The sequence below is a fragment of the Verticillium alfalfae genome, genomic scaffold, assembly GCF_000150825.1.
Source record: "Verticillium alfalfae VaMs.102 supercont1.10 genomic scaffold, whole genome shotgun sequence".
NCBI classification, from domain to species: Eukaryota; Fungi; Ascomycota; class Sordariomycetes; order Glomerellales; family Plectosphaerellaceae; genus Verticillium; species Verticillium alfalfae.
This window is the reverse complement of record NW_003315029.1, coordinates 46212-59274: the sequence shown is the minus strand read 5'-3', so window position 1 is coordinate 59274 and position 13063 is coordinate 46212. Positions and strand designations below refer to the sequence as shown.

The 13063-nt window shown below is 54.5% G+C and overlaps 3 protein-coding genes across 3 annotated transcripts; 1 reads left to right on the top strand and 2 right to left on the bottom strand.

Annotated features, from left to right (window-relative positions):
* Positions 1–1872: 1872 nt before the first annotated feature.
* On the bottom strand, positions 1873–5858 carry VDBG_07444 (importin subunit beta-3; the record flags this gene model as incomplete). The annotated part of the gene is made up of 8 exons (XM_003001939.1): positions 1873–2036; positions 2163–2236; positions 2291–2494; positions 2559–4276; positions 4368–4631; positions 4693–5300; positions 5363–5582; positions 5676–5858. The coding sequence occupies 8 exons, from the start codon at positions 5856–5858 to the stop codon at positions 1873–1875; spliced, it is 3435 nt and encodes a 1144-aa protein (XP_003001985.1).
* Positions 5859–6950: 1092 nt separating this feature from the next.
* On the top strand, positions 6951–9376 carry VDBG_07443 (sds23/moc1; the record flags this gene model as incomplete). The annotated part of the gene is made up of 6 exons (XM_003001938.1): positions 6951–7283; positions 7410–7876; positions 7949–8404; positions 8494–8587; positions 9015–9024; positions 9081–9376. The coding sequence occupies 6 exons, from the start codon at positions 6951–6953 to the stop codon at positions 9374–9376; spliced, it is 1656 nt and encodes a 551-aa protein (XP_003001984.1).
* Positions 8986–12026, bottom strand: VDBG_07442 (integral membrane protein; the record flags this gene model as incomplete). Its single annotated transcript, XM_003001937.1, has 6 exons — positions 8986–10103; positions 10159–10563; positions 10634–10825; positions 10887–11000; positions 11064–11743; positions 11807–12026. 6 exons carry the CDS (start codon positions 12024–12026, stop codon positions 9912–9914), a joined length of 1803 nt encoding a protein of 600 aa, XP_003001983.1.
* Between the last annotated feature and the right edge of the window lie 1037 nt (positions 12027–13063).

Below are 13063 nucleotides of genomic sequence, written 5' to 3'. Positions count from 1 at the left end.
TGAAGCTGGGCATGCTGGGTTGACTGCTGCGTCAAGCGATGCTGCATCTCCTGGGGGAGAGCTGTGCCTGATAGTAGGACTCCATATTGAGGGCATCAGTACTGGGAGCCAGCCAGGGTTGGACTGTTGCGGCCTTTCAGCCGCGATCGATGTCGTGCGAGGCGTATTGCGTCGAAGTCGCAGATCTGGCTGTACCGAAGTCTTCGTCCTTCACGAGCCCAGTCAGGTGGTGATGATGGTGCAAGTACCAAAGCGACCGGACGGGCTTTTTTTGGGCTCTCCGAAGTGTTTTCGCCTTATGGTTGTTGATACCGACGATGCGATCGTTCAGCTGAAATCCGTGTGAAGGGATCGTGTCGGTAGGGTGGGGACAGGAATAGGATTGAATCGGGTTTGGGGAGGAGAATGGGATGGAATGGATGGGACTGGAGAGGGCGGAATGGGGATCGGAAATTTAGCGAGACTGGGAAAGTAAATGGGCAATTGCGAAGGGGAGGGGGGGTGTGGCCTGGTGACGACAGTTGAGTGAAGATGCGGTAGATTCCCGACCGAGTCGATGGTCAGTCGCGCTCTTCTCGGTCAGGTGTTGCGGACGGGACGCTGGACAGGTCTGACGCAGCGGGAGAAGGGGGGGGGGGGAGGCCAAGGGACCACAGCGCTGAGGTGGGGAGCGGACAGACTTGTGAAGAAGGAAAAGGCTCTGGCGTCGGGTTTTGCTTCCGGTAAGGTAAGGTATGGATGGTTGGTTCACTACTCCGAAAAGCAGAATATTTCGCTTGGGGTGCCGAACGGGGAGGGGCAAAAGGCGGACACTCCCTCCCTACCTCCAGTTGCATGTACTAAGCAGGAATACGTTGCCCTCAGCCGTGGTGCTTACCAGACTCGGCGTGCTGGTGAAAGCACAATACGATCAGTGGGGAGACGGTAGGCCAGAGAACATGGGATTTACAAATGTTCCATGTTCCGGGTGCATGCTGTCCTCCCATTTACGTCTCGGCTTTGACTCCCACCCAGATCTGGCTCTGCTGACTCGATCCAATGGAGCGGACGACAATCATTGTTCCAGCACACAGCCCAGCCGCAGATCAGTGTCCTCCTATTCACCTGGGTACCTACCCAAGCTACCTTACTAGGTAGGTAGGAAGGTCAGGACGCTAGGAACAGTATCTCGGGTGCCTTCTTCTTTGAAGGCGGCTGGCCCGGGTGCCTGAACTAGGGGAGGGTGGGCCTGAGGAGGCCCAGGATCGACGCCGAGGCATGGAATCGTAAAATGGGTGCTCATCGAGCTCGTGGTGAGAAGGAATATGCCGCTCACCGTCAAGACAGGCAGGCCCCTCCAAGACATGTGCACTATGTGTACTGTCGAGGGTGGGCGGATCACAGTAGCCATCCACCCCACCCCACGCCAGAGCACAGCACTCGTCCCAGCGAACGGGGAGTACCGCCTTCTAGGGACCTACCTTGGGGAAGAAACAGGCCCAGATCCAGAAACAACAAGAAAGAATGCAGATGTCGAGGCCTGCAAGATATCCGTGCGAGGTCAGCGTCCAATCACAAGTTCGGAAACAGGACATCATGTCGTCATAGGCTTGCTCATCTCAGAATCAATCCTTGCCCCTCCCTGGCGACCCGAGACCAAGGTCCACGTACCCAGGTACATTACCTCGAACCAAGAATCAGCGCTGCCAGGTAATTTCGGGGGAGTTTCGGTCTGGGAGGCCATGCTCCAGGATGGCTGCCAGGATGTGTCTTCAGACGACTCGACACCCCGCGAAAGCCGTCCCGAAACCAACCCCCCCACCTTAAGGTAGAGTACCTCAGGTCAAGTCAGGGCACGCAAGTTGCATAAGGTAGTAAGTAACAAGGCAGTATTCATCTCACATCCAAGCGCTCCGAACTTGCACATTCACCATTGCTATCCGACTGACTCAATCTTGAGGCCTCATCGGCATCGCACAGGCTGACGAAGGCATCAGTCCGGCGTGTCGGGCGTTGTTGGTCTTGCGTCGTCAACCTCCTGAAGTACCCAACAGCACCTGATAGCATCAGCAGCATCGTAATTTGGCTTCGTATTCATTATGAACGCCTCTTCTTCCTTAGGTAGCTGGGTTGAGCGACGTGCAGCTACTGCTACCAGGTCGCTTTGCCCTGCTCGAGCGTACTTCTGCTCAGCTCCTCTGCAAGAACGGCATCAGCTCGGCCTACCTCAAGCGTGCATTCATCTTCCTGCACCTTGCTGCTGGTATCATCACATCACTGTCCGAGTCCCGCTGTCTTCCCAATACTCTACGCGAAGTAGGCCGCAACCCTTTGCTGGCTTTCCGCAGGGAACTGCTGCAGCAGGGGCGCAGGGTCCACGCCCGCATTGGCGAGCAGCGCTTTGGTAGCCGCCACTACCCTGGTCACTGTCTGCCCCTGAAGCGCATCGCTCTCGAGCGCCTGCGCGATCATGACAAACATCTTGCCTGCCTGCCCGATCACTGCGGGGTTTTGCCTGTCATTCAAAATCAGTATTTCTTCCTTGCGATGCCCTCTGCCTGCCAATGAAGGGTACTCACTGGTCAATCAACTCTGCAAGGTAAGCGTACGCATACGGTGCCGCTTCCTCGTCGTTGGTAACGGGCAATGTCTCGAGCCACTGGCCTACGACGGCCTGCGCATCTGGTACCTGGCTTGCGTTGTAGTGCAGGATCTTGGCAATAGCCGCGGACGCATTCTCCGTTGCATACACGTTCTCGTCGTTGCGTGCGTCTGGCACTTGTGTTGCCTGGAACAGGTACGGCAGCGCCCCCCCGAGGAACTGGCCCCAGGGTGCGCCGCCTCGGTGCGCCGCCACGCCGATGCCATACGCGGCCGCCTGCCGGATTGCCGGCGAGACATCCTGGCAGCCGTCGATCAGCGGCTGCGTGATGACGTTGGCGTATCGGCTGCTCTCCGGCCCGCAGTATTCCAGCACGTCGTCCATGATGCAGAGGCCCCACTGGCGCTGTGTAGGATCAGTCGACTTGAGGAACCCCTCGTACGTGGGCATAAGCCGTTCCCAAGTCGGAAGGAATGCTGCGCCGTGATTCTTGAAGATGGCGTGGAACGCCTTGTTCATGTCTGATAGGAGCGTCTGGTCATCCTCGATGGCCATCAGCGTCTCCTCAGCCTCATCCTCAACATCGTCTGCTGTCGCGCCCTCCTTCTCTTCCGCACGCTGTGCTACGCGATCCTTGTAGTCCTCGAGTGCCGAGTGCACCGAGTCGATATACTTGGACATGTGGTCGGCGCTGAGGCAGCCCTTGCCCACAACCTCGACAGATTCGTAGAAGCATTGGTACATTTCAGCCAATGTGTCAATGGCCGGCTCAGCCGTGAGGACTTCCAGCAGCTTGTCCACCGTTGCGGTCCATAGGCCTGCAAGTTCGTTTGAAGGGCAGCCGTAGGCTTTCTTGTAGGAACCCAGCAGCTGAGGCACCAACTTGGCCGAGACGAATCTGACGGGGTCGTGGAAGAAGAAAGAAAGGCCCGGGATAGCAATCTTCTCCATGATTTCGGCAACGTAGGGCGAGAAATGGCCTTCGAGTACCTGGGCATACACAACCAAGAGCTCAATCGCCATGTTCTTGTCGTCCATTGTACTTGTCTTGATGCCGATCATCTTACCCTTGAGTGGCACCAGCTCCCAGCCGTCCTCCTGCTGGATCTGCTCTACCTGCTCCTCGTCATCCAAGAGCTGGATGTCGGCCTTTGCGCTCGCTAGCTCAAGCAGAGGAGGCATGACATTGGCGAGGAAAGGCAGAAACTCGTGACCGAGCACCCTGCACATACGACCCCAGCAGTGCATGAGGTACTGCGTCTGGGGGTCATCGGCATCCGTAATGTTGGCCTGAATGTTGGCCAAAAGTTGAACAAGGGTCATGGCATCTTGCCCAAGACGCTCCTTGCCGACAGCCAGCGCAATCAGGGTAGCACACTCCATGGCCTTGGCGCGAAGGGTACGGAATTCCCTTTCGTCATCGCGCTGAAGAACGTTGACAAGAAGAGGCATCAGAGAGTCGTAATACTTGCCGAAGGCAGCCTCTGCAGCATCGGCAATGGTGGCGATAGTGGAAAGAGCTTGCTCTTGCACATAGCGCTTGTCGTTCTGGAGAAGTTGGAACAGGTGTGACAGCAAGCCATCGAGATGGGGTTCGAGAGTCTCCTTCTCGGCCTCTTCGCAAAAGTTGACCAGAGCAGCAGCTGCGTGCGATTTAACGCGGGGCTCTGGGAGACTCGAGCACGGGTACGATGGCTGTAAGAACGCGGTCATAGTAGTCAGTCTGCATCTTTGGAGCAAAGTCGGTGCTCATTTGTCCAAGCGCGTTGCAGCCTGCCCAACGCACACGCGGGTGGGGATCCTTCAAGGCAGGTATGACAAGGTCGAGTACCTGACTTAGCTCACCGATCATGAGGTCTCTGCAACCTTCAGAGATGGCAGAAATGGCCATCAGGGCCGCGTGCCTATCCTTCCACGCCATGGAAGTCATCATCCGGGGAAGCCAGTTGAAAGTCGGGGCGAGAATCGTCTGGCCACCAAGCTTGTTGGCAAGACGGTCCATGCATTGCTCTCCTGCGACGTGGTTCAGATCGCTCTCTTCTTGGTCAAGCTGCAAACGCAATCGTATTAGAGGATTTTCCAGTGTTACACTCTTCAATACAAGCACTTACATCGTCGGAATCAAGCCACTCGGCTGCATCATCGTCGTCCTCGCCGAGATCCGTCATGAGGCTCAGACACTGCGTGATCATGTCGTTGGTATAGGACTCATCCTTACGACACATTGAGGGCGCGTAGTCGGCAAATGTGGCCATGAGCTCGAGAGCGTTCTGGCGGCACAGGCTGTCGAGCTCCTTGTCCTGGATGACGGAGATGCTAAACTGCACAAGGTTACGGAACAGGCTCTTGAACATCTTGGGAGCAGTTTCGGCCAAGTCGATAAGAGCAACGAGGGCGGCGCTGAGGTCTTCAGAGTCGTGTGTCTCCTTGATGGGGGGTAGAATATTGAGAACATCGGCAATGAGCGGGTAGTATTTGGCCTGGGCCTTCTTGCCCAAGCTCCGGAAGAAGGCTGCGAAGGCCTCCATGGCAGCTAAGCGGACCTGGATCGACTCGTCTTTGAAGCCTTTCTGGAAGGCCTGCATGACGCCCTCCTCGTGTTGCTTCTCGATCACACTAGGAGTCGTGGCGAACACGCGGAAGGCTGTCTCCCGCTTTTCGGCCTCAGGGGCCATGCTCAACTGAAAGAGTGCGCCAAGCAACTCGGGCCAGGAGTCATCTGTCGGGAAATCAGTCAAAATGCTTGAATAAAGAGACACCCTCTCATTATCGGCGCCTTACTGTTCTCCGTGTATTGCCTAGCGATTTCGGCAACGGCATCACTGATTTTATTCCTTACGGAGCGGTCGAAATCGCCTGCAAGTGTTTCGAGAAGCTTCTGGCGAATGACAGCAGCCTGGTCGGTGGCCAACGAAATGAACATGTCTACCGAGTCGCCCCTCTCATTCTTGCGGGTTTTCGAAGCGATTCGGCGAAAGATAACAGCAGCAAAGGAGCGCACCTGCAAGACAAAAGGCCAAGTCAGCCAAAGTTGTTCCAAACTCTAGCAGGTGAGGCTGGTGTGGGGAGTCGCGATGGGGAAGGCTCGACAAACCGGAGTATCAGATGCGGCCTGAACTTGCTCAGCAAGGCCCATGAGCAGGATCTCGGGACGGGTGTTCGTCCAGTTGTTTTGCAGATGCTCTTCAGCCTGGGCTCGAGTGTTGTTGTCGGCAGACTGGAGAGCTTGCAGAAGCTGGGTCAGCTCCGCATGAACATCAGCGGGGAGGATCGACATGGCTGCGAGTGGTGCTGAGGCTGATGTTTTTTCCTTCGAGCTATTTCGGAGGCGGATGTATGTAGAAGCCCCAGCCGAGTCCGAGATGACGATGTGTCACACAGACGTGGTATGAAGCAGGCGAGGCGAGCAGGAATGGCTTTGCTGCTCGCGACAAGCCAATAACTTTGTGTGTTGAGCACGTTGGCTTTAGCCTTCGGGCGGGGGCGTGCCTGATACGTAGGTCCCGGTGTTGTGTCGGTCAGGTCGTCGCGTCGTTTGTCGGGAGACGCTTGGGAGACGCAACAAAAGAGTTGGGTAGGTAAACGACGAGCCAGAAGCGATCCAGGCCGACCTCTCTCTGTGTTGGCTGTTGTGTACAACGAAAAACTGCTCAAGGAAAATGGCCTTTTGTGGTTTCGCAGGCTCGATAATGAAGGATGGAGCGGGAGGGACGAGAATAGGTATAGGATGGCAGGGCGGGAACAACAAAAAAAATTGAGGGGTGAATTGTGAAGGGCGGCATGGGGCGGGCAACCGCTTGTGCATCCATAGCAGCTTGAAAGTCAAATAACGGAGGGGTCCAGTGGGTTGCACCGTCGTGGACAGCTGCCACCGCCTGGATGACCCTGTTACCATAGCCACCGATAGCAACCCCGCCTTCCGTCGAGAGTCTTATCGCTAGATGGACCCGCTGTTTTCGTTCAGAGAGCGGCGCATGATCTGAGGTGAGGGGTTGCTTGATCCTAAGCTTCGTCCAAGGGCCCCCTCCAGTCCAGCCGGACGGTTGTGGTTCCTGACTGACCCGACCTCCATGCAATACTCTCACAAGTCATACGAATGCTTTATACCCATATACGTTACATTGAGACCCTTGCGCTGTCTTTTTATCCCCTTTCCGTGATACATCCTGCGTCTTTGCACCGAATTCGTCATATGATCGTCACACCACAGGTCCAAGGGTCGATAGCTTCTTGACCTCCGCTTGAAAGTTACCAAACACCTCAACAACCGAATTCGACAGAAAATTGTAACAGAATAAAAATCTGAAGCGATTGACGGAGTCGTTACCCCATTCCCCCTGAGAAGGCATATCAACACTAGGAAAGCGCCATGGACCTGCCAGCTTCAGGTTCAGGTGCAGGGGCAGGCACAGGTCCGCTGAAGGAGACTGCGGCCGCCATTCCCACCGCAATTCAAAGGACACCATCGCAGTCCAGCATTACCAAGGCTTCTTCCCACACCGCGGGTCACCGTTCGAGCTTTGCAGAGAATATGCGAAACGCCCCTGGCTCCCCCCGATCACAACGCCATCCTTCTTTCACCCAAGCCGCTGTGCAGGAGCTCTTGAACCACCCGCCTGCTGCGAACAAGCATTCAAACCCTCGATTTGCCGGCCGGGACTGGCGCGACATCTCGGTCAACGAACTGGTGTCACCCGAGGACGTAAAATGGGCTACTCTCGACACGAGCGTTGAGGAGGCCTCTATGGTATATAATTCCCCGGCGGCCCCAACCCATATCCGTTGATAGCTTGCGAGTGCTGACCGTGTTGTCTGTGTACTTCGTCAGACACTTGTTAAACATGCTCCTATGAATGCCGTCCTCATCCGCCAAAACGCATCTGCGACAACAGCTATCTCCACATTCGACTACAATGATCTGAATGCCTATCTGTTAGTCGTCGTTGGCCTTGCCAATCCTGACGAAGGTCAGGTCCGTCTATTCGACGAAATTGCCACCAAGGCCCAGGATGGCACTCCCATTACACTTCAAGATATACAACCCATCTGCAGGAAAGAGTCCTTGGTCACGTTACCCTTTGATGAGACATTGGACAAGGCCATTGAGATTTTCGGTAGCGGCATCCATAGGGTCCTCGTCTGTGGGCCATCAGGTGATGTTGCTGGTATGCTGAGCCAGCTCAAATTAGTCGAGTTCTTCTGGAATGAGGGCATCAACTTCCCGGCCATCGACCGACTCTACCCTGCCATTCTCCGTGACTTGGCCATTGGAACCCAGCAGATTATTGCTGTAAAGTAAGTGGCCCGGTCAAAGGCCAAGGTATATCGGTCTTTTCTAGCCTGTGCTCTGCTAATTCAATGCGCCAGCTCTGACACGATTCTGGCCGAAGCCTTGGCTCTCATGAATACGGAGGGCTTGACCAGCGTTGCCGTTATTGACAATGCTCGGAACGTTGTCGGCAATATTTCAACAGCCGATGTCAAACACCTCACCAATGCCGCCAGCGCTCCTCTCCTCAAGCAATCTTGCCTGCACTTCATATCAGTCATACTTAGCGAGCGAGGCGTGGAACACGGACGCGACTCATTCCCCGTCTTCTACGTAAACCCCTACTCAACTTTAGCTCACACTGTCGCAAAGCTTGTCGCAACGCATGCTCATCGCATGTGGGTAGTAGAATCGGCTTCACCTTCGCCATCGGCTCCTGCAACGCCTTTGCTCGGCCCCTCGTCATCTGTTCTAGTGCCTCCCACGGGTGCGGTACCGCCGTCACCGCTGCCGACGCAACAGCAACACAGCGTGCCGGCCTCTGCGTTGCCGGGGTCGCACCTGTCAGGGCGTCTGAGCGGGGTCGTATCCCTCACGGATATCTTAAACCTCTTTGCCAAATCATCCGGACTTCACCCATCAGACCCAGGCGAGCAACGCGCAAGGCGTCGCCGCAGCTCAAGCTCTTCCATGCGGCCGAGCATCGAGTCGGCAAGGGCCAGCATAGACGCCCGGCGGTAGTCACAACACGCTTTTCAGCGGGCTTGTAGCTCATACTGAGGAGAATCATAACGTCTCACATGCTTTCCTGGGATGCGGTGCGGGGCGGATGAGGATATTCATAGAACATTTCTTGCGGGGCTTTTGCGCGCATCATGCACAATCCCACAGTCTCATGCTTCGCGCAGCAAAATCAACGGCACGGGACTGATAAGGGACAATGGCTGAATGTTTAGTTTCTTCTGAGGATTGAACGCCACAACTCTGACCCTGTTACACATCAGATGTGCTGGGAGATACGACAGGGAAGTGTAGCACACACTGCCGTAGTTGGCGTGGTCGATGCACTGTGTACCCACACTGTGCAATTGTCGAGGGAAAAACTCTTTCACCCCATCGCCGGACTTCAGTAGTTGCTAAGCACGCTCTTTACACATGTCTTAGTCCCTGGAACGTACATCCTCCGAATTCCTCACATTTGATCAATTAGCCTTCTCCTTTACCACTCAGCTGCCATGGCCTCCGCAGCAGACGCAGAGTTCGACACCTTCTACCTGCAGCGCACAACGCAGGAGTTCGCCCAGGACCTCGACAAGGCCCGGAAGGCCGACGACTTCAAGTCAGACTCAGTTCAGTTTCTCGTTCATGCGCTGCAGCAGGGTGTGGCTCTCTATTCCGATGTTGACAAGACGCGGGTCGTAAGATCCACGGAGGCCGAGGAGGAGATTAGGGCAGACGACAAAGAGACTGTTCCTGAAAGCGGCGGTAAGAAGCGAAAAGGCAAGAAGAGCGATGGTCGGTCATGAGGCCTCTACGGATACAAATGCGTCTGATCTCGGCTTCTGATCTTGGCTCCCAACGTCTTGGACGCGAAATTTTGTGTTCTCACTTTGAATGATGGCCGATTCCGGGCTGCTGCCAGCTTTGTCGTAGTTGGGCACAACCACAATACGGCTGCGGTGCCTTCATCGGGATCTCACTCTTCAATGGCATCACCGCGATGTGCCGGCAGCAACTCTCCAAAAATCATGCGTCGTTGAAACCATCCTAAAGGACAAACCGAAGGGCACATTAGGGTCGCTTGGGCGACCCTCCCTTCTTCGCATGTCTTCTTTTTCGGCGATGGAACGAAGCCTCCGATTGCGATGTCAGATGCGCCAAGTCTGGCTGGCTTCGAGGCCATAGCCGCCAACCAGCTCATGAAAACAACACTCTGTTCGATTGTCATAGTAAAGAAGAGGGTGTGAATTAGCTACGCAACAACCAACCAAATCAATTGGAAGGAATCACGGTCCATCTGAGAAAAGACCGAGACCTCCGCAGCATTTCCCAAGGTGTCTTTCATATATACTGTCGCTCGTTAGACGTCCATGCAGAGCTTTGGGCTCTCCTCTGCTGGCGGACAGCAGCGCCCTTTACAGCAAGCACGATGATAACCCACGCCATCAAAAAGCCAACAATGCCGGTTACGACAGTATATGCAAACATGGCATCCAAATTATAGTGACGCAGCCCCTTGACAGTGTCAGTGCTCTGTACCTTGTTAGCCAAGCATATGGTCGGAATGGGAACATTCGTGATTGCATACGCTCGCCATGAAGATGATACCTCCGGTAATGAGACAGAATGAAGTAACAAGCTCCGTCGGTGGCCTCGATGGCAGGATCGATCGCGGCGGTTTGAGATACACCAAGACGTAAGTAAAGCCACGGGCTAAGGAGGCCCCGGCAAGAAGATTGCCCCATTGTTTATGCATCATGGTTGAGTCCATGGTGCTCTGGTGATGCGAGCTCATCGTCGTGCCCAGTAACAGAATGACAAGGGCAGGGACGGGATTAATCGAAAAGCCATAATGCTTCGGCGGCTCGGCAGCCTTCTCTTTCTCTGTTCGTTCTCCGTCCATCCGTGTTGTCTCGTGGGCAGGAAAAGCAACCCCCGTTCCTGTTGTATTCAAGAGATCTCTTAAACGAGTCGATTCGACAAGCATACCGAGCTACAAGGTTGTCAGCGACGCACCATGAGAAATGACCTCAGGGTACAGAGCGGCTAGGATCATGACTTACAAGGCCTCCACCAATGAACAGAATCGTGATGGACACATGCTCTAGGTCTCGCGGTGTCCAAGTCTTGTCCGTGCTGCTAAGGTGCTCTAGAAAGATATTTGTCGCTCCATAGGAGAATATCAGGGCGCTCTCCACGAGTTCAGCAGAGGGATACCACTTGTCCTGTGTTTCTCTAGTGCGGGCATTCCATGCCTGCATGGCATTGAGGTCAGCCTACCATGTTCGTTATCTGTAATTTCTGGCCATGACTTACCCAGCCGAGCTTGCCAAAACTGCCGGACCAACGTCCCAAGGTGAAGATCCCGAACCAGAAGAATATACCGCCCTTGACCCAGTGAGCCATGCCACCATATATTGCTCGACCTTCCTGTAGAAAATCAGTTCTGGTTCTTGCCCCTAGCTTCAGGGATGTCCAAGAGACACCACTTACAAATAGACGCCCGTGGACCGCTGCACCCGAAGTCAATCCGATGAACCCCAGGATTAAGATGATTCTATCCAGAACATCATAGATTACCAAACAGGATTTCCAGGCCTGTGATAACAGCGAATTCAATATTAACCGAAACCAGCGTGGGGAGTTCCGACTTGCGTTCCATGAGAATCGCACCGGGTGTTGATCTGCAGAGTCAAGGTCCTCTTGACTTTCGTCCTCACATCCTTGGTTTGCCAAAGGCAGTGATACCTGAGCCAACATACCAGCGTCAGATCCGCCATTCAGTGAGCCAGTATTGGGCTCCGTGCCTTGGTCCCTGTCGTGTGATAGACGGCAACCTCGTGAACATTGGGGCCCATCATGCTGGCAGTTGTCCCCCACGGGCTCAAAAAACGCAGAAGTCACGGCCTGGTGTGCTTTATCGGATCTTGCTTCGCGAGCGAGTAGGCGAACCCTGAACTGCTGCGTTGTGCGGCCGAAAAGCCCGATACAAACCTGCGCCAGAGCAATCCAGGTGAAAACCCAGCCAGCCTTGTGATGGGCGTTGTTGGGGTACAAGTCCGGCGTCACAGCATTGTAGACGGCGCCAACAAGAATGCCCAGCGCGTTGAAGGCCAGGAATACGGATTGCAATGCAAGCGTATATCTCGAACGGACCAGAGATAGCATTACAGCTGAATACTGTATCAGACGCATACGCTTCTAGTAAGACATAGGTCGAAAGAAGAATTACGTACCAAGAGGAAGCACAAGCACCCATGCTATGACCATGAGCGTGATATGCGCATACATGGCCGCAGCGTGGTCTGCCAGGTTGAAATAACTTGGAGGTAACGCCTCTGTATGTGAGCTGCCATCGCTCATCGTGGCAGCGTCATGGCAGTTGTCGTGAGTAAGAGCCGGTGTGATGATACTTGACAGGATGAGAATGATGAGTGAAGTTATAGGGCTCGACATGATGTGTGTTGAAGAGTTGGGCAGCACATGCGGGCGAAACAAACGACGTAGCGACGACCTGGATCTTTCAACAAGGCAAGACAAATCGACAATTTCATGCGCAAAGAAATAAGGGAGCCAGACCGACAACTGTATATAATGGGAGGAAACCTCATATAGTGCCCGAATCCGGTCGAGGTATCGGACAATAGCTGCATCAATGAGGAGCTCATGAGGCCATACCTACCCTGTGCTGCCCACTGACTTCATGGGTCTGTGACTTGATGCCTGAAGCAAGACGACGTCACGCGCGGCGTCACATCGGAAAGTCGGCTTGAGCGGTCAAGAGATGAGCAATGTGAGCCATTCGGATAGATGCCTTGACCGCATTCTGTCTGGTTACAGGCCCCCCTGGCTAATCACAGTGAAGGGTATGGCATCAGAGACTGCAAACCAACAGGCTGCTCCCGAGGGTTCCGGCGATATTCTTAATGATGAGAAGCTGATGTTCACAAGATCAAGGTTTCCAGCAACTGATAACGAGTCTCGTTCTGTCTGACTACGTACTACAGGCCAAGCATACGACATGTGACAGGGATGCTTACTGGAAGACAAAATATGGGCAACATAGGTGCCGACCACTGGCATCCGCTGGGCAGACTTGTCTTTGCAGTGGCCGGATGCTAGGACACCTCCATTCGGTCCATGTGCCATTCCATGGAACCTGATGCGGTGAGGTGGACGGTGATGGGTGGGGGCAAGCGGGTGGAAGCGTAGGGCTGGTTAACTGTGAAGATAATAATGGCGGGTTAGGTGTCATGACAAAAGGGTCTCCTGCAGCAGGCCAGGCGTCAGCGGCGCTAACTTTGTGTGAGGACAGGGAATGGATTTCTGCAATGGTCCTTAACTAAGTACCACACTGTCTAAGGCACCTAATGTAGGTAGAGTGGTATTCAGAAAGGGAACGTTCCGTCGTCGTCGCGGCTGGGCCTTCTTTCATTCTCCATCGAGAGGAGCCATACTCACTGCCAAGACGGGCTGGTGTATGCGTGAGCATG